The sequence below is a fragment of the Motacilla alba genome, chromosome 4 (genome assembly GCF_015832195.1).
Source record: "Motacilla alba alba isolate MOTALB_02 chromosome 4, Motacilla_alba_V1.0_pri, whole genome shotgun sequence".
Lineage (NCBI taxonomy): Eukaryota > Metazoa > Chordata > Aves > Passeriformes > Motacillidae > Motacilla > Motacilla alba.
Window position 1 is genome coordinate 32,422,869 of NC_052019.1, and position 26,344 is coordinate 32,449,212.

General features: G+C 38.3%; 1 protein-coding gene across 47 annotated transcripts in view; it reads right to left on the reverse strand.

Moving 5' to 3' along the window:
* The window catches only part of TENM3 (teneurin transmembrane protein 3), a 1,291,416-nt gene that overhangs the window by 55,263 nt on the left and 1,209,809 nt on the right, over positions 1-26,344 (reverse strand). For 40 of the 47 annotated variants that reach the window (XM_038135908.1, XM_038135903.1, XM_038135907.1 and 37 more), the window contains 5 exons: positions 24,198-24,383; positions 10,951-10,977; positions 9,352-9,372; positions 8,292-8,438; positions 577-793 (listed from right to left, as the gene is read on the reverse strand). In XM_038135908.1, coding sequence (XP_037991836.1) covers positions 577-793; positions 8,292-8,438; positions 9,352-9,372; positions 10,951-10,977; positions 24,198-24,383 — 598 coding nt within the window. The remainder of the gene's footprint in view (positions 1-576; positions 794-8,291; positions 8,439-9,351; positions 9,373-10,950; positions 10,978-24,197; positions 24,384-26,344) is intronic. The other 7 variants (XM_038135930.1, XM_038135923.1, XM_038135946.1 and 4 more) reach the window with 3 other exon arrangements.

Consider the following 26,344-nt stretch of genomic DNA (forward strand, 5'->3'; position numbering starts at 1 on the left):
CAAACACATTAATGCTGTTAAATTACTGCAAACGCAGTAGTTCTACTGTAAATCATCTTCTTTCACTCAGTGAGATCCCAGACACCTGCTTCCTGTTACTGGCTTATTTTCAGGTCATTACTGCTTCATAGAGCACCAGTCAAATAGTTTATGCAATTATACTGTCGTGCACTTAACAGTTCTATTACATTAATTCATAATTTATATTATTTAGTGAGCTCAGTTTAAAAAGTGCAGCTTTGCTTTTCCTTCTGAAGTGTTTTCATTGCTTTGATATATTTCCAACTGTGCTAGCCCAAATCAACTGGTTAAATAAAGATTTATTTAATCATTAATGAAGTGCCCTGTTAGAATACAGATACTAAGCATGGCAAGTACCTTCTGTAACCTAGTGGCACTGGTAAATTGAATTTTGCAGGAAATGAGACAAAACAAACAATTTGATATATTAAGCAAAGAGGTCTTTGCTCAAAATCCACACCAGAAATTCGCAGTCACAGCAGATCTTCTCCTCACATAAATGTCACACTCTCCAGTTTCTTCTGTGTTCATGAGTACAAGACAAGTCCTGCTCACCTCTTGTTGAAAGGGCTTTCCCCAGGTATGACATGGGTGCTGTCTGCTCCGATGAGGAAACTGATCCGGTCATAAAACGCTTTGGCAGCTTGCTGAGATGGCGACTGTTGGCTTTGGCTGATGATATCTTGGGGATCGGGCAGTCCACGACAATAAGGCTGGTTTTGGCAAGAACTCTGCAAACAGCAGTCAGGATCCATACAGTCAACTAGCCCATCTGTTGGCAGAAAGTCACACAAATGAACAAACTCTTCCTCCTGCCCCGTGCATTGGGATGAGCCAGCCAGCAGGGAGATGAAAAGAATTATGTAGTATGAAAGAATACTCATAATTAAGATTCTAATGAATCTTTCAATTCACTTTCAATTAAAGAAAGAGAGTTTGTTTCCACTGAGTTCTTAAACACCCATGGAAATCCATGCAAGCTGAATATACTTGGTACACTTAGTATTATGTAAAAACGAACCTATTTATTCAATACTTTTCTAAAAAACACGTTGAACAAACCAGAAAATGAAGGCACTCAGGCTCTGCATACACTGTTAACTTATAAATATTAAACACCTTAGGTGGGTCTAATTAGCTTTTATGTGAGGTTATTTGACTTGCTAGAGAAAAGGAACAAGTAACTCCCACTCTGCTGTTCTCCTCAAGGTTTTTAGTAATATCTATGCTGCAAGTAGCTTCAAATATTTCACAACATGTATCAAAGTGGATTCCTTTATACCTTGGCAGAAAGATTTTGTTGCTAGTGGCAAGGCAATTTCCACAAGTTTTTACATGAAAATGCATGAGAGAACAAAATCTGTATTTAACATTTAGATTTTATTCTGAATAAACGGATGGGAAATGCAGGCCAGTATAAACAAGATTTAAACACATGGGTGCTTTTACGGTTATGTGCTGAAATATTCCCATATGAGGAACATTAGATCTGTCACATCCCTGGAAATCTAATTTGATCAAAGATTGAAATCAAGATCAAATTGATAACTACTAATTTGCTGTAAGTAAAGTCATAAGGAAAATGAGCCTGGAAATGTCAGCTACAGAAAATTTCTAGATGAATGTAATACGGTATCACAGAGCTGATAATTGTTTCCCCAAAAGAACAGCGAGACTGAAATAGCTCAAACATTTTATTATTCCATTTAGATTAGAGAGGGAGCTTGCTTGCTGCACTGAACTGAAAAATACCAATGCAGCACTCGAAGGAAACCCATGACTGCTTGTCTCACAAAAGAATCTGTCTTTAGAGTAAAACTTCTTTCTGAAGGGAAAAATAGCACCCATTTTTGTTCAATCATATGTTGAAAGACTAAGTAAACAGAGATCTTCTAAAGATATTCTTCCAGGTATTGCTGTGCTATGTGGATCAGTTAGAGGACTGGCAAAATAGTAAAGGAGTGGGATTTCTGTTCTTTCGCACATCTAAAATTCGTATTTAACTTGCCTGACTTTGAAATCAGTTCAGAGACAATAAAAAGGCTGAAAAAAGCATCATTAAGTATATCAAAGTTTGAACATTTTTAAGAGACAAAAAAGAACATTGATATTTCCTGGGATGAGGATATGCCAGAGGGTCACATTGCCATTCCGCTAGACACTGACAGGCTGGAAAAATGGGCTGCCAGGAACCACATGAAGTTTCCACAATGAGAAGCGCAAAGTTCTGCACCTGGAGAGGAACAACCTCCTGCACCGTAACACAGGTTGTGAAGAAGACCTTGGAAGTCCTGATAGACACAAAATTAACATGAGCCAGGAACACGCCCTTGCAGCAAAGAAGGTGCCAACACCATCCTGGGCTGCTTTAGGAGCACACAGCTCTGCATGCAGACTGGGCTTTCTGGTACAAGAGACATGGACATACTAGAGAAAGCTCAGTGAAGGGCCATGAAGACTGGGCTTGACACATCTCTCCTACATGGAAAGGCTGAGAGTTGAGACTGCAGAGCCTGGAGAAGAGAAAACTTGGGAGGGATCTCATCCATCAATGTATACAGATACCTGATGGGAGGGTGTAAAAAAGGCACCTTCCAGTGGTGCCCAGCAAGAGGAAAAAGGCAATGCACAGAAACTGAACAGCAGAAAAATGTTTTTTACTGTGAAGGTGGCTGGATCCTGCAACAAGTTGCTCAAGGAAGTTGTGGAGCCTTCATCCTTGGAGATATTCCAAACCCAGATGGGTACATGCCTGAGCAACTGGGTCTAGCTAATCCAGCTTTGAGCAGGGGGTGAGACTGGTTGGTTTGCACAGGTCTTTCCAACCTGAAATAGGCTGTGACTCTTGTGATTTTCTAGTCTCATTCTTGTAAAATATGAAACCTAGCTGAAGTACTGGCCTCCCTTGTTGGTTTTAACTCCAGAAGCCTGGATCAGTGTCAAAGCCGGAGGTACTGATGGTTAAAAGAATATTTTTGGGGTTTTATTTATCTGGATGGTCCCCCATGCAATATCTGGTGCAGTTGTCAAAGAAAGGCTCAAATTTCTCCATTCATCTCTGTTAGTTTATAAAAAGCAAATGTACATCTGGAGTATAGTCTGCAGGTCATAAAACTGCATGAGATTGACACCTTCTGAACTAATCAGCTGGAAATGCATTTTTACAAGCCTCTCCACTAACATCAATCAGAGAAAGAATCTCATTTTCACCAGCCAAGATACAGGGATATGCTGTTTGTTATTTTCCTGTGGAGTTTATCAGTAACTTGCCCAGGCGAGTGACGGATGGTTATGAATCTGACTCCTTATAACTTGAGAAAACATTTTTCATTCTTTTTTTCTGTACTTATGTGGCTAGAGCTATCTAGCACCACTAAGTCAAGTACTCTATTGCACTGTGTGAAGCACAGTAAAATTTCCTTTCTGAAATGGCTCTGCAAAATTATTGATGAATTTTGTTTAGCCTAAAAAATATGAGACTTAGTTCAACAGTGCCTCGTCAGTTATATCACTCAAATATGACAGTGAAATTATAAAGAAAATAGAAACTCCTACAGGCAGCTGGACAGTCATTATCAGTCTTGGAAGGCTATTTATATTTTCTTGTTCTACATGTAAGCGGTTCTGTGTATGAAAGATGTAATGACTATATTGTTTTCTTCCTCAAAAGCTAACGTCTTGCTAATGTAAAAATCTTGACAAATGTTGCTTTTCCCTTTGTTGCAAAATGCACTGAATTGCAGTGGAGCATGGACTGTTGATAAAATAGCGATTTTATCTATTTACAGAGATGAATCTATTTACAGAGATTCATAAAACCATCAAAACTCTGCTCTCATGAGATCCCACCCGGAGTTCTGCATCCAGCTGTGCGCCCCCAGTGTAAGAAGGACAGGGACCTGTTAAAGTGAGTCCAGAGGAGGCCAGGAAGATGACTGGGGGCTGGAGCACCTTTCCTATGATGACAGGCTGCGTGACTTGGGGTTGTTTAGCCTGAAGAAGAGAAAGCTCCAAGGAGACCTCCAAGTGCTAGAAGAGGGCCTGCAAGACCTGGAGAGGGACTTCTGGCAAGGGCAGAGGGTGATGGGACAAGGAGGAGTGGCTTTAAACTGAAAGAGGGCAGGTTTAGCTTAGATACAAGAAGAAATTGTTTACTGTGAGGGAGGTGAGGCACTGGAACAGGTTGCCCAGAGAAGTTGTGGATTCACCATCCCTGGGAGTATTTAACACCAGGTTGGATGGTGTTTTGAGCAATGTGGTGTAGTGGAAGGCATCCCTGTTCATGGCAGGGGAGATCGGAACTAGATGATCTTTAAGGTCACTTTCAACCCAACCTTTCTCTTCTCCATGCTCTCTTTATGTGATTAAATGAAAGGAGTCAAGACAGAGGATCCCCACAATGTGTGTCTAAAAAATAAGATGTATCAGTGGGACTGCCTGCTTGTGAATGCAATGAAACTGCTGGAAGGAAGAAAAGTAGAGGGACAAAGTAAAAGATCTGCCAGTGTCAATGGGAGATGGTAGTCAAGGATCTACATAAATTCAATTCTTGGTTGTTGTTGATTATAGTTGATTATATATTTAGGCAACAAAAATCTCCACAGAGTGAAATTCAGTGCCTACATAGGAAGAATATAGTTTTGGAACTATGATGATGGCCATTCCACCAGGACAGTTTTGGTGACTGGCAAACCAAGGCAAGAGACAGGAAAGGAAAGAAAACTGTATAACCAAAACTCAGTTATCCTTATGTACCTCAGTTTGGCAACAGACTATAATGAATGGACTCAATCATAGACATCAAAATGACTGCTTGTAGGAACAGCTGGTCAGAAAAGCCAGAAAAGCACAAACAGCCCTTGATTTATTCCTCAATAGTGTGCAAGGACCAAAATTCAGCTTTGCTGTTGAATGAAGAAGCCTAAAATATGAAATGTGGGGCTTCAAATGAATTCTCATTCCAGAAAAAAAGTCTTGGAGGCACTGTGGGTAAGTCCCATGATATATGAACCCAGCATTCACCAGCTACTATAGATGCAATCAAAAAGCTGAAGAATAATGGGAAGTGTCAGAGCACAAGCCAAAGAACCTGAGCATGCCACTGTACCACTTCTAATTCAAGTAGATACTTCCTGAGATTTCCTTAGCTTGGGTTATCTTTGCACTTAGCAACTCTTCTGATATTGACAATGTTCTGTGGCAGTAATTCCTCACTTTAATTCGCAGCCTGTTAGCATACAAAAGAAAATGTAAGTTCACATTGACCCTAATATAATGTTTTGCTAAGCAATAGCAATTAGCCACTATCAGAGAAGAGGCCCTGGTTTAGACAATCTTTAGGCTGAATTTGTACTGTCCTGTCATGCCTGCCAGAAACAGGCTGTCCTAGACCATGCAAGTAACTAAAGAAATACAGTAGTGCTAAGTATGCTTTGCTTTATTACAGTATTTATTTCCATTTCAGCAAAGAAAGAATATTAATGTTCCCTTAAATCTTGCTTGTGGAAACCTGTAACTACTCAAAATAACTGGATAGGAGCTAATAAAAAGCAAACTTAACTAAGCAGTCTGTTCAATAAGGACCCATCTAAACTAAAGAGTAAACAGCGACTCTTTGTGTTTCTTATTCTTTCTACAGTGACAACAAAGCATGGCCCACTTTGTTCAAGTGTAACAGTGACATCTTTTTTCCCCAAGAAGTTAGGCATATTCCACCCACAGACAGCTCTGACTTCCCTCTCCTCACAAAGTCATTAGGAGTTTAATTCAGGCTAAGATCTGCTTGACGCACACACGTTCCTTGTGGGATGCTAAAATGTAAAGAAAAATCCAGTCAAACACAGGGGAAAATAAAGAATGAACCTTAACGAGAACAGAAATGATTTCCAAGACTCTGAAAAATCTGTATTAAAAGGAAGAAAAGAATAATCATCCTATCATATGTCAATAATATCTAAGGGAAAATACTCAGGTATGCCTTGATGATTTCCTATGGAGAATATTCCCACTGGGATCCTTAGCATGCTCATGTTCACAGAATTTGAATAATCAGTCCCAGAAAGAGCTAAGAATCAAAGGAACAGCAGACACTTTTATTAATGAACTGTACTCATATTAATATATGAAATATATGCTACCCAGTGTAGGATAAAGCATAAACACTAACCACAGCATATCAAACAGACAACAACTGAGATAACTTTAATTATATAACCACTCAGCCTAGTGAGATGTAGATCACACTACCCACAGTCACACTATAAATTCAGCAAAAGCGCTCAGATAACCTAATCTCCCATGATAAACAAAAACAGCAGAAGAATACTTGTGCATTCCCTGTAGCTGTCTGAAATTTTAATGGCTTGCTTGGAGATTAGTGGGTTGATGGCAGGAAAGGGAAGTAACACTTTATCTCTTTCCAGGTAGCTTACAAAGGAGACTTTCTTTCCCTAGTTTTGTTAGGGATACTTCCATTTTTAATTTGATTTGTTAAATTTTAACCATTCTCCTCAGCCACAGTCAAAGACTGAAGTGAATATGCACTGTATTGAAGCATATAAATTAAAATAAGAGAAACGCCATTGACAAATAGCATTATACAGGTCAATCACAGCAAAACAAGAGCTTGGACACCCCCTTCCTCATGCATAGCTGCATGATGATGTCCATAAAGACAATATGAAAAAATGAAATGAGAGAGAGAAAAAAGCAACAAAATATCAGCATTAGCTACTTTTCCTCATTCTTCCATCTTTAAGTCATCCTGTTAGATTGTTCTGCTCCATTTCCTTGTTCCTTTCCCCCAGAAAGCTATTATTGTTTTCAGTCTGAAGGAGCAACTTCTTTTCTCTTGTTCCATTTACATGCATTCCTGTTCACCTTGCTCCTCTTCCTCCTACCGCTCCTGACTCTTGCTGTCATATATCACATCCTCATATGATCTTTAACATTTACTGAATCTGCTTTAATCTTACTGGACTTTTAATGTATTTTCCCTTTTTCTTCCTCTACATAATCTATTGTTTTATCCAAGTTGTTTATGCTTCCACCTAGTTTCTTCTTCTCCTCCTCCTCGCTTCATGTTTGCAGGTTTCTCTTTTTTCCTTGTAATTCCTTGGCCCACCTGAACTTAATTCCCCAAACAAGCACATTTCTGCTGGTATCTGGGTCAGACTGTTTAGGCCCCTAAGTATGGAAAACTGCCTCAAAATATATAGTACGTAATGGAGAAGGATGACAAACCAAATGGTGTGTACAGTAATAAACAGCAGCACGGTTTTAACTGTGTTACTTATTTTCCTCAGGAAGTAAATGCTGCTGTTATTTATAGTTTGTGATGTCTAAGATCCCAGCTGCAGTAGGGATATGACAGCAAAGAGTCAGCCAGCAATTGCAGAGGCATATGCAGTCTAAAACGGAAAGACAAAGTCCCAGATGACTTTATCATCATCCAGAAGCCCTAATGGAGTTTTTATCTCTTCTCTGAATCAGAAGGTGTTAAGCAAAAGGAATTGATGAGAGAAGAGGAAGAAAGACAGACAATAAAAGCATTATGCTAATCTAATATTGGACTGCATTCACATTAAATCTTGTTTTTGTGGGGTTTTTTATGTGATTCTTGAATCATGCTAAGTCACAGCCCCTCTAGCTTCTCTAGACTACAACAATAATCACAAATTGATTCCTTAGGCTAGCAATCCTGCCTGCATCTCACTGCAGATTGTTACCTGTCACCTGAATGACAGACTACGGAAAAGTAAGCCAAAAGAAAAAAAAGAAAGACTTCTGGGAGCATCCTGTCAGTTATGTGAACATTCAAAAGCTATAGAGAGGTAAGATCTCTCTAGGCTGGGTAACCAATTGTTTCCAGCAATTGCATCATAGATCAAAATGTGAACTCCCAGCTTGGCCTATTCTCTTGGGACAATTTCCTTGTGAGGTCACTGAAATTTTGAACTCCTTCCTTTTTTTCCCCCCTCCACAACAGTTCACTGAGTTGAAACTTTGTTTTTTTCCAGTATAAAAGAACACTGCAGGGAAACAAAGGTGACACCTATCTTTTGTGTGACATCTCACCTGTCACATGCAGCTTGTTAGGCTTTGCTGATATGCCATCAAGAAGCACTGAAGAGTGTGGCATACCCTTACAGACGTAAGAGCGAGTCAAATGAGTGTATGGTTCTCATGGCAGTATTTAATCACCTGACTGAAAAATCTCTGTTCCTCAACATGTTCTCCCCAGAGTTAAAGATCCAGTTGGTGTCTCTTACCTCCTTCATTGTCCTTACTGTCGGTGCAGAGAGTTTCCATGGCTACATCACAACCTGCTCCCCTCCATCCTGGCTGGCAGACACAGTGCCAGCCATTTTGGTCCAGTGTGCATCTCCCATTGCTGTTGCACAAACCAGGGCAGCCCTCTGTTGAAACAGACAAAGAAAAACCAGAAGCGATTTAAATATTGTAACAATAGAAAAAGAAAAAAAATATACAAACAAGGGACACTTACTGGGAACAGGCCTTAAGAACAGCACAAATACTGTAATTGCACATGGAGTGGAACAGCAACATTACCTGGGGAATGTAATTCTTAACAAAGTGGCATCTTTGATTGGCCTGACACTTGAGACACCACTTACCTGTACAGGCAGGAAATAAATGCACCAATCCTCTAAATACCTGCAGGCCAGACAAAATTAAGTTTGGTTTTTTAATTTTTTTTTTCAAAGTAACAAGAGATGAGTGCATAGTGCAAACACAGCTGTGTAAAATGATATATTTTTCTGTGCTCATAGAATAGATCATTATTTGCTCTATGCAGTATTGATTAATTACTGGCATCAATGATTAAGCTCCCTGTTACTATGAACAAATCCCTCCAAATTCTTAAGCAGGAAAATGGGTATGATTTAGGCAAGTAATAAAAGAGAAGGTTAACTTTATCTGGTCTCAGAGTTGCCGTGTATTCATGTGAAATTACAGTGTGTTAAATAATTGCACAAAGTATAGGCCAGTTTTAATGACTATACTTTATGCCAAAAATACATTCCTTTTCACAGAATAAGCAAAGCCCAGGAAAAGTGAAGCAGCTTAGCATCTATTCTAACAAACATTAGGATTCAGGCTGCATACGGATGGGACAGGACCAACAGGATTTCCAACTTAATGTAATAGCTGTGCGTATTTGATTACTTAGGACGGACAAAATGAAATACCATAAGGACCACAATAAACATTGATAGACTGAACAAAAACACGGTAGTGACGTGCTTCAAGACAGATAGCAGAGAGTGATTTTTTGTGACAATCTCCCTAAGGCTTTTGTGCTGTTACCTTTATATCCTATCTTGTCTGCTTTTATGGCCAAGGAGGGAAAATTTGGGAAACAATTAACATAATTTAATATATCCAAAATCGATAATTGTTTTCAGTCTAACATTGCATTAAAAAAAAAAACAGTATCTGTCACTTCTTAGTGATGAAATCTGGCATGCAGCCAACATGATCTGTATGAGAATGACAACGCTATAAATATGTAGATTTCGGTGCTCCTTATCTATGACTGTGATAAGACACTGACAGAAGCAAGTACAGATATGGCACTAACTGTCTTATGAGAAGGTGGCTACAAATCAGATATTTCTGGATACAACAATTCTCTGTAAACTTTCATCCAAAACCCCTAAGTAACTGGGTAAACAATTCTTCACTTTTTAGAGCGCTTATCTCTGTCAACTAACCTACTGATCCATTTTGTTTAAGCTTAAGAATGGTTTTTCAGAAGCAACTTGCTTTTTTCTTCTAAAGAATTTTGAATTCACTGACTCCTTTCAACACTGTAGCTCCAAATTACAAACATACAGAAATAAGTTACAAAGGGTGCTTAACTCTTGACAAATCATTCTTAGAAGGCAGAGAATCAGGAAAACCTCTTGTGAGGAAGGATGGGTATGCTATAGTTATGGATGTTGTGCCATCATGCCAGGCTGAAATTAGTCTTGCTACTTTTATTCTTTCAGACTGCAGCTGCTAATAGTATTGGTTAATGTACTGAGATCTATTTTTTCGTAACATTTCTTCTATTTGACTTATGAAAGACTTACATATATAATTGCAATACTGACAAAGCAATTTAGGAGTCAACTGGGTACACTCAAGACTTATTGTGTGAAAGCCTGGATATTGCCATCAATATTGCCATATTCTAATGAAAAAACACAAGGAATAGAGGAAGATACTCAGGGAAAGAGGGGTAGGAATATTTTAAACATTTTTCTCAAATCAATTTTTCACCGTAACTGAAGATACAAGAATCTTTGCTGTTTCATTTTAGGCTTTTGCATCCTTGAACCTCTTAATTGGAAATGTTGCACAGACTATAAAAAATTTTTCTAGACTCATACAAGATACAAATCATAATTTCCTATAGATTTTCTACATTCAGATAATCAAAAGCTTAAAAGTCTCAGGAATTCTATTGATATGTCAGTATATAAACGCACACATCTCTATAATTAATCTGTTCTTTAAAACTAATGACACTCGTTCTGTGACAAGAGTATCACTTGGCTTTCTTTCCTTAATATTTAGGTTTTGTAAGTAGAGGTTCAATGGTAAAGGTACAACTAACAAAAAAAAAGGTTCCAAACAGCAAATGAATACTATCTTCAGTTATTGGTTCAGATTAAATCTAATACATGTATACAGTTTGTTCATAAATGTATAATTACTGATAAAGTGTTACCATACAACAGAAGCAAAATTTTGAGATGAGTTGAAAGCCGTATGAGTTATATATAATCCATGGAATGTATGTAAGAGAAGATTCTTTTGCCCAGACTAGTATGTTTTTAACTATATATTAATATTAATAAAAAAGAAAAAACCCCGAACATGTAGACAAAGGCATGTCAAAGAGCAAATATACAGTACCTTTCACTATCTTATCCAAATAGTGAGCTTGAGAATTAGAAAGAAAAAAAAAAAACAGACAGACATTTCAGAAGTGTCACATGAAACAAGAATTGTTCAGAATTCACATGCAAATCAAGCAGGTGCACCTGACATGAGGGGTCTTACATTACAAAATGAAAATGTATTTCAAGGCTTTTAAAAATGCAAGAAATTCTCTTTTCAGCAAGCATCGTCATGAATCAATGAAACCGTTTTAGGAAGTAGGCCTGCAGAAGCAAAAGGGAAGCTACATATCTGAGACCACATTTTCTTCTGACTTCTCTTCACATGCTTTGATTTTTTTTATATAACAAAAATATAATCAAAGCTAGCTTAAAATTTTGATTTTCAACATAACATAAGAGCAATTCCTTAGCATAAAAGCTTCAAAAACACTAACCACACGGGAAGATTTTTGATTTGCAGGTCACTCATAACTCTGACAGCATAACCAGCACACTATCCTAATTTTCAATGGATTAACAGGATTTTTAGGAGGACTTTTTTTCTTCTGCTTTAATTCAGTCACAGTTATTCTTCTAAGCACACAAACCAAGTATGTAAAATAAGCTGAACTGTAAATATGGGGTGGAAGAGGGCACAGTGGGGTTAGTAGCATGATGATCCATTTCATTTTGAAAAGCAGGTGAAAACTAAATGTAGGCTTTGGATGTATAAAAATAAATAGCACAGTATATACAAGAATAGCAAGACTTCTTTTTGTAAGTTATGACACTTAAGATTTCACAAAAGATTTGAGGAGGCAGATGGATGAATGACATACAGAGCATAAGATGGATTTCAAGCAGCAGGGCCTACTTTTAATACATGAGACACAGCACAGATGGGTAACATATTCCCTCCCTCCTTCCAGGAAACAGACATCAACTGCAGTTGTGTGAAAGGGGTTAATGTCATAGAGCAAAGCCACCAGGTCCACTGCAGGCCACCAAAGCCAGCCACCCGTGCCCGAGGAGATGGGAGACTACAGACTACTGCAGTGGGGACAGGGCAAGCTGAGCCAGCAATGCTGGACTCCATCCCCCGGTTTGGCTGGGGACAAGGTCTCTCAACACAGCCCTCACAGCCTCTCTTTCCTTTAAAATTTGACTTTCCTAAACCCCTGATGGATGATGGCCCCTGTCTGGCAAGTTCTCTGTCATTGCTAGGATCCCTTTGGATGGGTAACAGAGGCCTTTCCTCCAATTTGGATGGACAGAAAAAAAGCTGCTCTGGACTCCAAGGAGGGAGGTGATATATATCAGGAGGCACAATCACTGCTACAACTAAGAGGAGAAAATATTCTAGTCCCTTTTTCTTGAAGAAAGTGTCACGTGTCCACTGCACAGTTTTATTTTTGTTTTTCCCCTATAATGGTAAGGTTAATGCAAGACAAAGTAAGATGAAAACATCAATTACAGAACATTTAGAGCAGCAGCAACAAACTAGGTAGCTTTTCACATTAACCACAAACAAAAAGAAATATGATACAGCTACATTTCAGGGTGGATCAAATTCTTCTCTTACTCAGCCAGTGTAATTCCCCTTGCTCCTACACAGCTTAAAACACGGTGTAGTATAGGTGGAGGAAAAATCAAGCTCTATTTCATAAAATTAAAGCAATCAGGTCTGTCTGGGGAATTCATCCATTCACCAGTAAAACATTAAATGCCTCTACAAGTGTAAGGATAGGTAACAGAACATTAAAAAAAACCACCTAGGCAACTGAAAACAGTCCCTGCAATCCCAAGCCCCCTACACTATTTATTTTCAGAATCTCATTAAAAAACACAAACAAACAAACAAACAACAACAAAAACCCCAAACCAACCCCCCCAAAACCTCCCAAACACAAGAGAGATTAAGAAAATGCTCTTTTCAGATTTTTTTTTATCCAGCAGTCTTATTAGAAGACAGCTCCAAACCACAGAACTGTAATTCTCAGAAAACAAATTCTACCTTCCAGCATCCTTTGACTCACAGCCAGCTGATGTTAAGGACAATGTTAGAAACTATTTTGCAGCATTGTAGAAAAACCACAAAGCAGAAAATGAATGACCAAAAACTGTATAACTTTGCAGTGAAGTTTAACTAGCCATGCTGTCTTCCTTATCTTCATGGCACTGCAACTCAAAGAGGAATGAACCTGTGTGGAAATACAAAATACAAGCCTTTTCCCCGCTCTGTACAGAGAATTCCAGCTGGGATTTGGAGCCCTTCAGTAGGATGGAACATCTCAGCAGGCGCTCCTTGGCAAGATATTTACACACCTGGCACAGAAAGGTTATCTTATGTCTTTAAAAAGTTGAATTACAGACCAGACAATATACCTACAAGAGTTTTCTTGCAGAGTTTAAGACTGTGCCATTTAAATCTTGCTATTATCTCCAGAAGTAGAAGGACTTTGTATAACTCCAAGTGGAAAAAACAAAAACAAAAATGAAGGTGTAAGATTTTTACATTTTCTAGGCTACTCAAAGCCCAAGAAGATCTAAGTGGAATTCAAAATGCATACAAAATAAAACAGAAATGATGCCATCAATCTGTGTGGGCATTTATATAAATATGTGGCAGATAAATGATTTTACAAAGAAACTGTAACAGTCAGGCAAATTCACACTTAAGACAGCATATTTCTTAACCAGTCAGAACCCTGACTTAAAAAAAAAAAAAAGATATAATGTTTCCCATTAGTTTCCTATCAGAGATATAAGTCAGTGTCTTCCTTACTCATATACTGCTTCCTCCAGGTATGACAGAATAGCCTAAGAATAAAAGTGTATATTAAATCTATTTATTCCAATTAGCTCCCGTTTAAATCAGCATGAGTCACATACCCATTGATTTGATGTTCCTTAATTGGTCCTTATAGCACTGCTTTATTCTGATTATTCTGTCATTCGGGATTACAATGGTGACATGCTTCTAAATGCTGTACAGTGAATTTATATCTCTGTTAGTTTAAATCATTACTCTCCATCAGATATCTTCACCCACCATAATCTTTGTAATCTGTACACTAGACTGTAACACGCCCCATGTTTTTGTAATGTATGTACAGGCCTGTTACAGTGTCAACTCAATAGCTCAAGAGTCATGACTGTGCTGTAAGAGCAGATTAAACGTCATAGCACCACCAGACATGAAGCAAAACCACAAATGAACATGACCAAAGCCATATTGACCTAGGTCAGTCTAAATAAAAAAACAGGTTTTTTTAAAGTTTTTTTTTTTTACTTTCAACGCCTTGAAAGTGCGAGTCAAACCCTTGCCTCATTTCCACTAATACAATCAGCTCTCTCCCTTCCTTACTGCATTACCACCTCTTCCTCTAAAAGAAAACAGAAGGAGAAAATAGAAAGAGAAAACAGAACCAAAGAGGGGGGGAAGAAAAGAACCAAAGTGGGGAAGAAAAGAAAGGAGAGATGATGAAGAAATAATTTCAGTATCAGCAACAACGAAGAACGCTGACCTGCTCCTCTCAGAGCAAGCTCTGCTTTGCCTCCTCTCATGCCCTCCAACTCCTTACTGCACTTCCCATTCCCTGGTGAATGACTGCATAAGTACCTATGCTGCTCACACAAACTTCATGCTCTCAGATACCCATCCTCTACAGGAACATGTGAAGGACATACCTTGCATCAGTCACGTTTACACTTCTACACAACCTTGCACCAAGTGTCATACAGGGAGCCAGCAAGCTTTTCTTGGAATAAAAACTGACCATAAGCAAACTACGCTATGTTGTTACCATATTGTTTCCCTTTAGCTTTCCACACATTTATCTGTTTGTTTAAAGGTAGAAAGTTTTAATATCTTCACTTATTTTCAGTATTTGTATAAAACTTTGTTTACAATCCATATGCCAAAAAACCCTGAACACATTAGAAGAATACCATGACAGTGGCCATGTCAAGCATCCAAAATTTAGGCAGTGATGGGTTTATGGCTACCTGTGCAAGTTTTACACACTTTTCCCCTTGTGAATGTGCAGAGCTCACAGTCCTCATTCAGCACTCATTCTCTCACAAACAACAACCAGCTGATGCCCAAGCAGCAGGCACACTATGCAAACCTAAACAAAGAAGCAACAGTTCTCTTTCAGACTTTCCTACCACCTTCCTCCCTAAGTCACAATTATTTAGCACACTATCTTTATACTACTGGTGTGAAGAGATCTGGTGTTCTTACCTCATTTTACCAGTCTCTAAAGCATAGAAACATCAGAGTGAGAAATCTCCATTCACTTCACTACAAGCACCTATGATGTGATTTTCTGGAATACTTAGAATTATATAGTATTTCATACACGAACCAACATTTTAAGCAAATCACACATGTACAAATCTTGTTCCCATGTAGTGAAGAACAGCCAGAGAGAACTTCTTTACAGTCTGTACTTGTGAGCAACTAACAGAAAATACATGTTAGAATCAAGGGTGGAATCCAGGTCTTCAAAATCATCCTTAACTAGTTCATCCTGTGCACCAGTCTCTTCTTATGAACATTACTTTTTACTCCCTGAGCAGCCAAGCAGTGGCAGGGGGTGAGCCACACACTTTATTAGTGGTTTCACAGGCACGTGCCAGCAGAAGAGAAAACTTACTGCAAGCTTCAGGAAGAATGCAATTTTGGTGCTTGCTTTGGGGGAACTGGTACAAAACCAGACCACCAAAACCTGACAACTCTGGTCTGATTTTTCTAATCTACTCAAGACTCAGTCCACGGTGGTTTACTCCTCCTGACGTGGCTACCAGATCACCCTTATTTCCTCTCATTCCCACCCAGCCACAGTTTAACTGTTTTGACAATTAAACCACCTTTTGAACATAAAACCCCAAATAACCCTTGTAATATTTAAACCCAGCATTTCTTATCCTAGGGACTAGCATACTGATTCCTTTAGGCAACTGCTTTCCCTCCCAAAGAACGCCTAAAAAAAGCATGCATCCATATGCAAATTCAGAGGAGCTCCATGCCTCTACCAAAAACTTACAGAAGTCCAGAATTCACAAAATTTTAAAACTACTCTTGTAGCCTGTCTTTAGAAAGGTTTGCTCATGTCAAATTCAGCATCTCCTACAGTGTTTTCTGCCTGGCAAACTGCTTCCTAACTTGGATTTGTGCAGCTGATTATTCTTAAGGATAGAAGCCAGCATTTGTTGAATTGCACCTTATTTTTCTGCATAGTCTGTGCTATTTGTTAAAGTAATTTTAAATTCTTGTCCTGTCTTCCAAAGTGCTTGGGGGCAGCAGGCTTTGGTATCATTTGCAAATGGAATTCTTTCTATTCATCACTGAACAGTACTGAAAGCACATGTTCTTCCACTGTAAGCAGCTCATAGTCATCATCCATTCTCTGAGTTTGTAAGAACCTTGTCTTAGACAGACCATATGTTCAGAGCATTGCTGCCAATAGAGGAGGATTACACTCTCCCCTCCTTTTGATACTTTTTTACTCCTAAATTTCCCTTTGCCCTTCTTGTAAAGGAGACCACATGGATGGAATCATAATTTCACACAATTCCATTTTTTTTCCTCCTTACAATGGCCAAAACACTGTTATCACTCTGAACTCAGATCATTTTAATTGTTTATGCATTTTAAACATTTGCAGAGAGGCCTGACTTCACTACAATTTATCCCTTGCCAAAATTGCAACTGTTCTTTGCAGCAATCATTTATGAGATTTGTATACAAAGACACATAAGCCCCTTATCCTTTGGATTTTTTGTTCTGGAGACCATCCCAATTTTACTGTAAAGTAAGATTTCTGACCATTATTACTGGAAAGCTACACATGTATTAGAATAAAAGGTTCAGTTACTTTTAAGGATGTAGTAGACACAGGAAATTTGGGACTGCTGGTAAGATCATCAGCAGTGTTGTTTCCTACTTTATATTAGTTTAGCGGGAAGAGGATTTAGAAGAAAGATTATATGCCATTAAAGGGTTAAAACTATCCCACCTGTACAGGTTGGAAAAGTTCATTTGAATCAACAAACTTGTGAAGACCTGCCTCAGATACAGATAAAAACCTGACACTCACATTAAGAACTGCGTGAAAGATAAATTTAGCTTGAAAACACATTAGGGCATGGATCAGGATGGGAAGCATTATAATTTCCATCTTTCTCCCTGACTGAAAGTATTTATGGAATGTGGTCTGACCAGCATGCAACAATACAACTTACAAAAGCACTTCTTACTCTCTGGCCACTTCAGCTCAAATAAGCTTCACAACAGGCTTTAAAATTCTTCACATCTCAGAGGATTCTGCTGCTTTCTGAAAATGTGCCTAACTTGAACTTCACATGTGGTCCTCATTTAAATGCAAATTAACCAATTAGCAATTTAAAGTATGCTAACAGTTAATTTGTATTTGAGATACTTGGTCTTGAAATGTGTTAAGGCCTGGCCAATAACTCACTTTTTTTCATAGCTCCAAAAATTCACCTGGTAATTGAGTATTTTTATGGTTACCAAATGTACAGATATATGGCATATTCAAAGCTCGGTCTCGCAATTTATTAACATGTCCTTTAGGCACACTAAATATAAATCCCAAATTTGTTCTAAATTTCATGAAATCTTGTTAAACTGTGATTATCAGTCCTCTGGATGCCAAGAAAGTCATAATCTCTTCCTCGTAGGCTTTTTGCATTGAGGGTATAAGGATAAATATTGCTGTAAAATCCCAACTGAAAGCAGTCAGGTGTTTTGAAAGTAGGGTTTCACCCCAATACTGTGGTGAACTAATTGGTACTGGATCTAATTGGTTTTGAATATTTGATTGATTTTATCCATAAAAACTGTTTGTCAAAGGTCATACCTTCATTCAGATACAATCTTATTTTTAAGATGAAACTTGTATTCAGAACCCAGTATCCATGAACCCAGAACTAAAGAAAATCATACATTTAGGAATTTTGATAATTACAGAATATATCCATACAGAAGTAATTATTAAATTTGAGGAACAAAAGATTTCAAAAGAATCATAACATTTATGAAAAATGCCTGTGCACGTAATAAGGTAAAATAAATATGTGACACACTAAACTGCTCGGAAATGTGAATATTGTCAGGAACTACACTTCCCAGAAAAGTGAGCCATGCTTGGCAATTAGCATCAGCACTGAAATGACAGTGGCCATCATAGTACTGACTATCTGTGCTGCTAATGTGCACATGTGGAGAAGATAGATCAAGCCCTCAAACTGGTTCATGACTTACTCTGTCGAGCCCACGTGTCAAAAATGTATAGTGTAATGATATACAGCCATATCAAGTTTTCTATAAGCATTTTGTTTAATTAACTGAAGGAATGCATTTGTCTTGCTCTCTCATCTTTATACAGAGATAAAGTCATATTTGAAATCTGCAGTATAAGGAGCCCCAAGCTAAACACGTGCTGAAGGGAACAGGTGCAGGCCATCTAACTTACTGGAGGAGATTCTGTCTCAGCATTCCTCAACACTTGCTGTACTTTGGTGCTTATGCTGACCTGATTGTGGTCACACAGAAAACCAGCACACTGATGCCTTGGTGTTTGTCCCCAGTCAGAAAACCATTTTAATCAGTCACTGGAACAGTCTGTGCTAATGGAAACACACTTAGGGGAAAGTGCTCTAGACTATTTTTTTAATAGCTCAGAATATCTAAACCAGATGATACTCCTGATTTTGTGTCTAAAATAAATGAAACTAGAAATTCCTTGCTGAGGAAATTTTTTTTTGTTTGATTGATTTGAATGTCATGCTACTGTTTTTCATGCAAAGAAAAAGGTTAAAATAAATAATTTGCTGTTCCTTGTTAATTATTTTCTCAACTAAATTTTAAGGGAAATTCTTAGAAAATAAACTAATTAGATCCCAGTTCTCCCTGGAATATAAACATAAGCTGCACACTTCTCAGTGAACCACCACTGGCTTTGATTTTCAGTTCTGCACACCAGGTAAAGCAGCCTCATGTGGCACTCAAAAGTAGAGTGGAAGTACCATGATGCTAACTTTAGCCCTCCTGAGGGATCAATATGAATGCTTAATGACACTAATCCACATTTAGCTCATTTATGTTTAGCGATATGCTTTCCATGCATACATACACAAATATTAATTTTGGATTGAAAGATAATCGTTCAACATGATAACAATTAAACAGCTGTAACCTGTCTTGTGTTAAGTAATGGAGCTGCAGGCAAGCTTTATAAACAGATGGTCTAACCCACCCATGCTTAATGTTAAAGACTTTTAAAAAAGAGGTGTTGACAATTCTGAACAAGAAGGCATAGTTTTAATGCAAATTGCTAAATTTGCAATTTAGATTATGATGAAACTAATTTAGTCTATAGAAAAAATTAGGCTGCATTGTAAAAGTGAGTTGTTACACAGCACATCGATACAGCAGGTTCCCCACCAACATAATTATTTACTAATTTCATTCAGCTAACAGAGTTTAATGGAAAAGCAGCTGGAAAAGTATTCATATTTATGGGCTTCCTATGACAGTTACCTTATATACTCATGGTACATGACAGTTATACCACAAAAAATAATAGACTTTCCGAAATAATATCTGTTCCAATCTCACAAAACAACTACTCAGACAGGAGAGGGTCACTGAACTCATTGCAAGCCAGGACAGAAAGGAAACAAAACATACTTTAGCACAAGTCGGTTATGAAAACTTAATTACAGAGCAGATTTTCATCCAGGCTATCACCTGGGCACCAGCTGTGCATCTGCTGTCTTGTATCCCATTGAGATGCAGGTTGAGCTTCAAAAAATAATACATGGATGCTCACCTCAGACCCATGAATGTCATTTGCAGACCAAATAAACAATTGACAGGTGAGTTTCCACAGCTCTGCAGTGGACTGTTGATTTAACCTGTTCTCATAGGGATACAGAAAATTGTAAAACATGACATTAAAACATTTTAGCAGTGCCTGTTGTGACAGGACAAGGTAATGGTTTTAAAGTAAAAGAGGGTAGGTTCAAACTACACTTAAGGAAGTTTTGTTCCATTGGGTGGTGGAACACTGGAACAAGTTGCCCAGAAAGGTGAGGAATGCCCTAGAAACATTCAAGGCCAGGCTGCATGAGGCTCTCAGCACATGAGGCTCTGAGCAAATCTAGTTGAAGATGATGCTGCTTGCTGCAGGGGGGTTGACCTCTAAAGGTCCCTTCCAATCCAAACTATTCCATGATCCTATGATTTTATGACTACAGTTCTCCAGAGGGAAGAGATTACAAGCAATTTAGGTGCCTTAAATTGTTTAGTACTTGAAACATACATTGCCTACATTTAGTTCAATCCTCTACGATGCTAAACAATAGCACCAAGTTTTGAGTTTTGCTAATTCCTATTAGATTCGTTCATCAAAATGCTGAGCATATAATTACCTCTGAACATCTTTGATATAAATATGTGGAAGGATGCATTCAGAGCAAAGGCAGTGGCTCACAAGCGTGGCTGACATCAGGTGAGGTATGGAAGTTGCACTACCCTGTGCCAATGGCCCATAATGGACCCGTGGATATCAGAAATGGACAGCACGTTTACTGCATCAGTCCAAACAATCTTGTCCACCCTACTATACACACTGCTTCAAACAAATAGACCTCCCTGCTTTATTTAGTCTGCTCTGTTCTCTATCACAAATGAAAGTATATAAAATACATATGTGTATTATTTCTCCAATCCAGTCCTGTCATCTTCGGCCTTAGGGAAACCCTGATGTTGAACCCAGACAAGGAGATGTCTAAAGTTTTTTCTGAACAAAAAAAAAAGCAAACCTTTGCAATCACCTACAATTTTTCTTCCAACACCCTAAAGTACTGAAATAAATAAAAAAAATCAATGAAATAGGTATCTGGCAGTTTAGAGTAATTAGAATTTCCTCTGACTAAATTCCATTTAAATATTTTGAAGTGTATGTAAAAATCAGCATAACTCAAGAAGCAATCTAAGATTTAAATGATATTAGAGAGAAATACAACTAAGGACTACCTTGCTTTAAAAAGGAGACAGGTTTGGTTTTTTTCCTTCATGCTATGTTTTTACACTTGTCAACTTACAATGCAAACAGTGGGCCAGCTGAAAATGAGACTGGACAGACAGTTATTTAAGGATACATAAAAATTGTCAGCCGAGGTACAAAGCATTTTTTTTTTACCATTTTGAATGGCATTCATGCTTTACAAAAGTACCATAAATTCTTTGACCAAATGAGTTATGGATTCAGATGATTCAGTATATACTCCAGTTAGCACCTCTGTGAGTAATGCATACAATTCTGCCCCATTTTGAACATCCAGCCAGAGATCTGGAGGGCTATTCCTTTCACAAAAAGTGAGTTAACTCAATTGCCCTTAAGATTTACAGTTTCTTTGCAATATTCCTTTCTCAAAGAAACTGTTAATTTTGGCTGCTGCATTTCATAGGGCTTGCAGCTAATAGCTGCAACAAAGAAATACATTTGCATTTCTAAAATACTTCACAGTACCTCAGCTAAATGGTTAATGACTTTTAGAAATAAGAAGGGTGCAATTGTTTATTTTTAGACATATAAAAGGGGAGTGAGTAGGCTTCTTTCATACACATAACACAAATTATGCAAATATTCTGCTACTAAGTAGAGAGTTGTAGGTAGCATAAAATGCCTGGATTACATATGGAGGGTGACAATAAAAAATTGGGTTTTTATAGAGAATAGAGAAATATTCTGAAGTCCCTTGTGTTTCGAAATTTATTGCTCAGAAAGAGCTACTACCTACTGTAGGGTAGATGAGAGAAAAGCAGATTTACTCTTCATCTGCCAAGCTAAGGAGGCAGCAATTTTTCCCCTCCTAAGTCGAAATACTGCTGGAAATGAGCAATAAAATGACCTGGATTCTCTGTAACATGGAAAGAAACAGGTCTAAAAAAATAAATGTAACAGCAGGCTAAAGCCTCTACCTCGTTACTTGCCTTGGAGGCTGTAAGGGCAATATAAACAAATCAAACTATTTTTACAGCAGCAGCCAGAAAGTAAACACCCATTTAAAGAATAAACAGGTGGGAAGACAGACCTGCTTGCCCAGTGCTGAGGAAAAACTTGTTTGTGCTTAATATGTTGGAAAAATTGTTCAGGAGCAGTTCATCCGTGTATAACTACAACCCTTGAAATGCTGCCAAGGTCAGTGAGACCAACAGCAGAGTGATCTGCTGAGTAATTGCTCGTTGGCAAGTTAAAGCAGTCAAGGGAAAGGCTTTATCCGACTTCTAAATATTTACTTTCTTTTATTGTTCAGAAAGCAGTTCTCTCCCCACCTCTCTACTCTCTTTGTCAGCATGTTTTCTGGAAGCTCCTCAAAAACGTTAACCCTATTGATTCTTCCTGTGAGTCTGCAGATGCATCTTGATTACCTCTCCCTCATATGTTCGAGCAATTTCATTAGTAAATAACAAAAACCCCAAACCAACCAACCAACCTTTAAAAATCAATTGTGATTGCTGTAAAAAATAATTCTGAAGTCAATCTTATTACTTTAACACCTGACTCCCTTCTAAAAAAGAAAACCTTGCCTCATCTTCTGGGCACAATGATGTGGGCATTAATTAATACAGCTGCAATAGGCCCTCATTTTCCCTTCCCTCAAAGCTCTTACCACTGCTTCTCTTACAGCATTACCACCTGCCCCTCTGCCAGGGCTGTAAAATACTTGGGAACACAGCTTGGGTTCTGCTATTTTCTAGATACTCATGTTCCTGTTATGGCTTAGCCGTGCTAACACATTCAGACTAAGAGCCCTCCCAAAACTTCCACGAAAGTTAAAATTCTCCAGGCTCTTTTTAGCTTATGGCAAAAGCAAATCATGCTACATTCACATCCATCAGCTCCACTGCAGTTAGACTTACTGTCCTATCCTGTTGCTTCAGCCACATCACCTCCTTTAACCATCTCTTCTCCATCTATCCAAACACAGAACCATGTGGGGTTTTTTACTTATTGGACTTTTTTTGATTATTCAGATTATCCATGATTTCCTCATCACTCAGTGTTATGCTTGCCTTTGTCTGACCTGAGGCTACCTCTTTTGTTGCCAATCCAATCCACCTCAAAGTGCTTAGGCGTGATGCTTCTCATACTTGGGAGATATGCCCCATAAATACTTCAGTCACAGGGTTAGTCCTGGCACAGCCTCTAATGAGCTTCATGCAATGCTCTCCACTCACCAAAGTACAAACTAGTCATCTCTTATATGCAGAACATTGCCAGTTCCTCTGCCTGTGCTTCCTACCTGTTGTCATGCAGAAGTCTTTCTATGTGGCTCTGCCAAGATAAAAATAGTTTTGATAGGACTCTACTCCACTGTTACAGACCTGCAGCATCTTGCACAAAGGGGCATTAGTGTGGAAGGGAATTTCTTAGCACTTTAGCTCCATGTTTTCTTATTCCTCCTATTTACATGCATGATTTCTTACGCTAGCTCACTGTCAAAGCCTGTATAGTGGAGAAGGATATCCTGCTCTATATGGGACATACAGACTGTAAATGACTGGGTAAGAAAAGCTCCACTGATAATGGTACAGCAACTTCCAAAGGTTTTCAGGCACTAGAATTAAGTTGGTTACAGAAACACAGAAGCTGTAATTAAGGATGGCTTTTTCCCAATCAGCTGTATCAAACTGCTGTTACATTATTGACAAGTAAGAAATTTGATAGTATTCTAAAATAGAACATTATGTTGATAAGAAGATAATTTTGGGCAGTTAGATCACATTTTTTGCACGGTGGAAGTGACATTTTTATGTCGGCAAGTCACTTTTTAGTGCTTCTTCTCCTTAAAAGAGAAAGAAAGAAAGAAAAACAATAGGAAGCTTAATTTTCAAGAGACATAAAGCTATCACATAAAAATAGAAAAGCACAAATCAAATAGTATATTTACCATTCAAAATAAAAGTAACCTCCCTCTCAGTGAAAGGCAGTTAAAGGGAAAAGAGTGAAGAGGAAATTCTTCCACCTTCTCTTCACGGCAAACTAGGTATGAAGAACTGATCAGCCATTATATAACCATTTCCTTTCTTGAAAGATCAATTGCATTTCACAGACTGACACATGCAAATATTCGCCCTGAAGAAACACTCTTCAAAGCAATGCACTTCTCATTGAGACGCGGCCAGCAGCGCTGGCTGTTAGCGTTTCGCAGCGAGGACAGGGTAAAGCACAGGCAGCCTACCAATGGTACAGTGCTCTCCGTTCCATCCCTGGCTACATTCACACTTGCCGTCCTTACAGGTGCCGTGCTCAGCGCAGCGCGGGTGGCAGGCGCGCTGGTTGCAGGCCGTGCCCGTCCAGCCCTCCTCGCAGCGACACGCGCCGCCCACGCACACGCCGTGCGCGCCGCAGTCCGCGGAACACATCTCTGCAGAGAAAAGGGGGCGGCGGGCACAGGGGGGAGAGAGGGAACACAGGAGTTAGAAGAGCTGAATTTTAATTCAGCACGGGAAGAATAAGAGAGGCAAAATCTTTGAAAAGTTAAATCGAAGAAATGTACTGCGAAAGACATTTTCACGTAAGATTCAACAGAATAGAGAGCACAGAGTTTTATCTCTTTGCTAATGCTCTTTTAGTTAGCTGGCAGACTTAAGAGATGTTTAAGTGTTGACAGCTCTTTTGCTAGCTTGTGGTAATTTTCAAGCATGTTTCTTTGTGGTCACATCTGTCTTTAGAGTAACCTTTTGTATCTTAGATTATATGGCACTTCTACCTACCAGAGGTTACACTGTATTCGCAGTGTAAGGTAGACCTAGATCACTGTCAGTGGTGAGTGAAAATCTACTACGACGAAGTTCAAATTAGCAAGGTTTCCCTTCCATACTCTTCTCCCTGCTTTCTTTCAAAGTTGAAATGTGCCATTACTGACACATTTTTCATTACAAAGAATCAGCCTTAGTGAGACAAATTAGCACTATGCTGACATACTGACACATCTGTAAAGTATAAAAGAACATTTTACTCTTTTACTTTCAGTAAATTTGTATCAGTGACAGCTATGAGTCTGGTTCCAACAATAATTTGTTAAAAAAATAAATCAACACACAGCAGTTTAACTTGTCATTTACATATAGTAACAGGATCTTGTATCTGATAGAATAATTGAAAAATATGTTAACAGCCAAAGGTAATCAGAGGCCAAACAACACATATTAAGTCTCATTTAATACAACATGATAATTTATACCACCAGATTTTGCATTTACCATTTTGGTTCATTTAGTCAGACTCCAGCAAACTTTACTTCTGCTAAACAGAAAACAGAAAAACAAAGAGATACAATACAGCCTGAGGGACTTTTTAGTTTCTTGGCATACAGCTGGCTGTAGTCATGTATGGTTCATAGAAATACTATATTTAGGGTTTTTTTTTTTTCCTTGTAAAAGACAGCAAGTAGTTCAGTAATAAAAGATCAAAATAATTTTTAATAGCAAAAGGAACTTGTATTCAGTGCAAGAAAGGTTTCCAGTTTCCTGATCAACAGTGTTTTTCTCTCTGCTGTCTCAAAGTGCTGTAGAACATTAAACACAGTATCAAGGAGCTGTGACATTTCCTGTAAGATGCAGCCCAAAACCTTTATGGAGAAAGATAGCTGTAATTTCCCCCTCCTTTCCCTCCCCTCCCCCCACTGTATAGCATTTTATATCTACTTTGAATTAAATTTTTGATTAAAAGATGCAAGATGGTTTGATTAACTTCAGAGTCACAAAACGTCACTGCAGCTCCGAGAAAGAAAGGTTTATTTCTCTTCAATCTAATCAATTTTTCATTAGGGTGAAGGTGTTTATCAGCTTTCAGCACACCAGCTTTGAGCAAGGTGCGTCAATCTTTGTAATGAATTTATTAATTAGAGTTAATTTAATTGAAGTGGAATTGAAGGGCTAATTAAGGGACAAACTGCTGATGAAGATAGAGGAAAGCTCTGCTGATTTCAAACCTATAAAACCCTCTGATGGAAGTAACTCATTCTTTTCTTCATCTAACAGCTTAACAACATGTTTATGGGTAAGATTTACTTTTTTTAGTGTACTGCTTTGAAGGTCATTTTGCACTGCTTCAGCAAATAATCTCTACATGTTCTCACAAACATTCTTTTGTGAGTCTGACACACTTGAGGTATTTGAGATCAGAAACATTTTATGATATTTTAATAACAAATCATTCCATGAAACATGAGTAAAAGATGGAGCACAACTGGCCATCAAAAGAAGCGCAGAGGACGTGTCAGTAAATAAGGGATTCATGTTTTGCCTGAGAACTAGACAGGGTCTAACACAAATAGCCATTTTTAGTGCTAGAAACAGAAAAGGATTTTTTCTTCTAAACAAA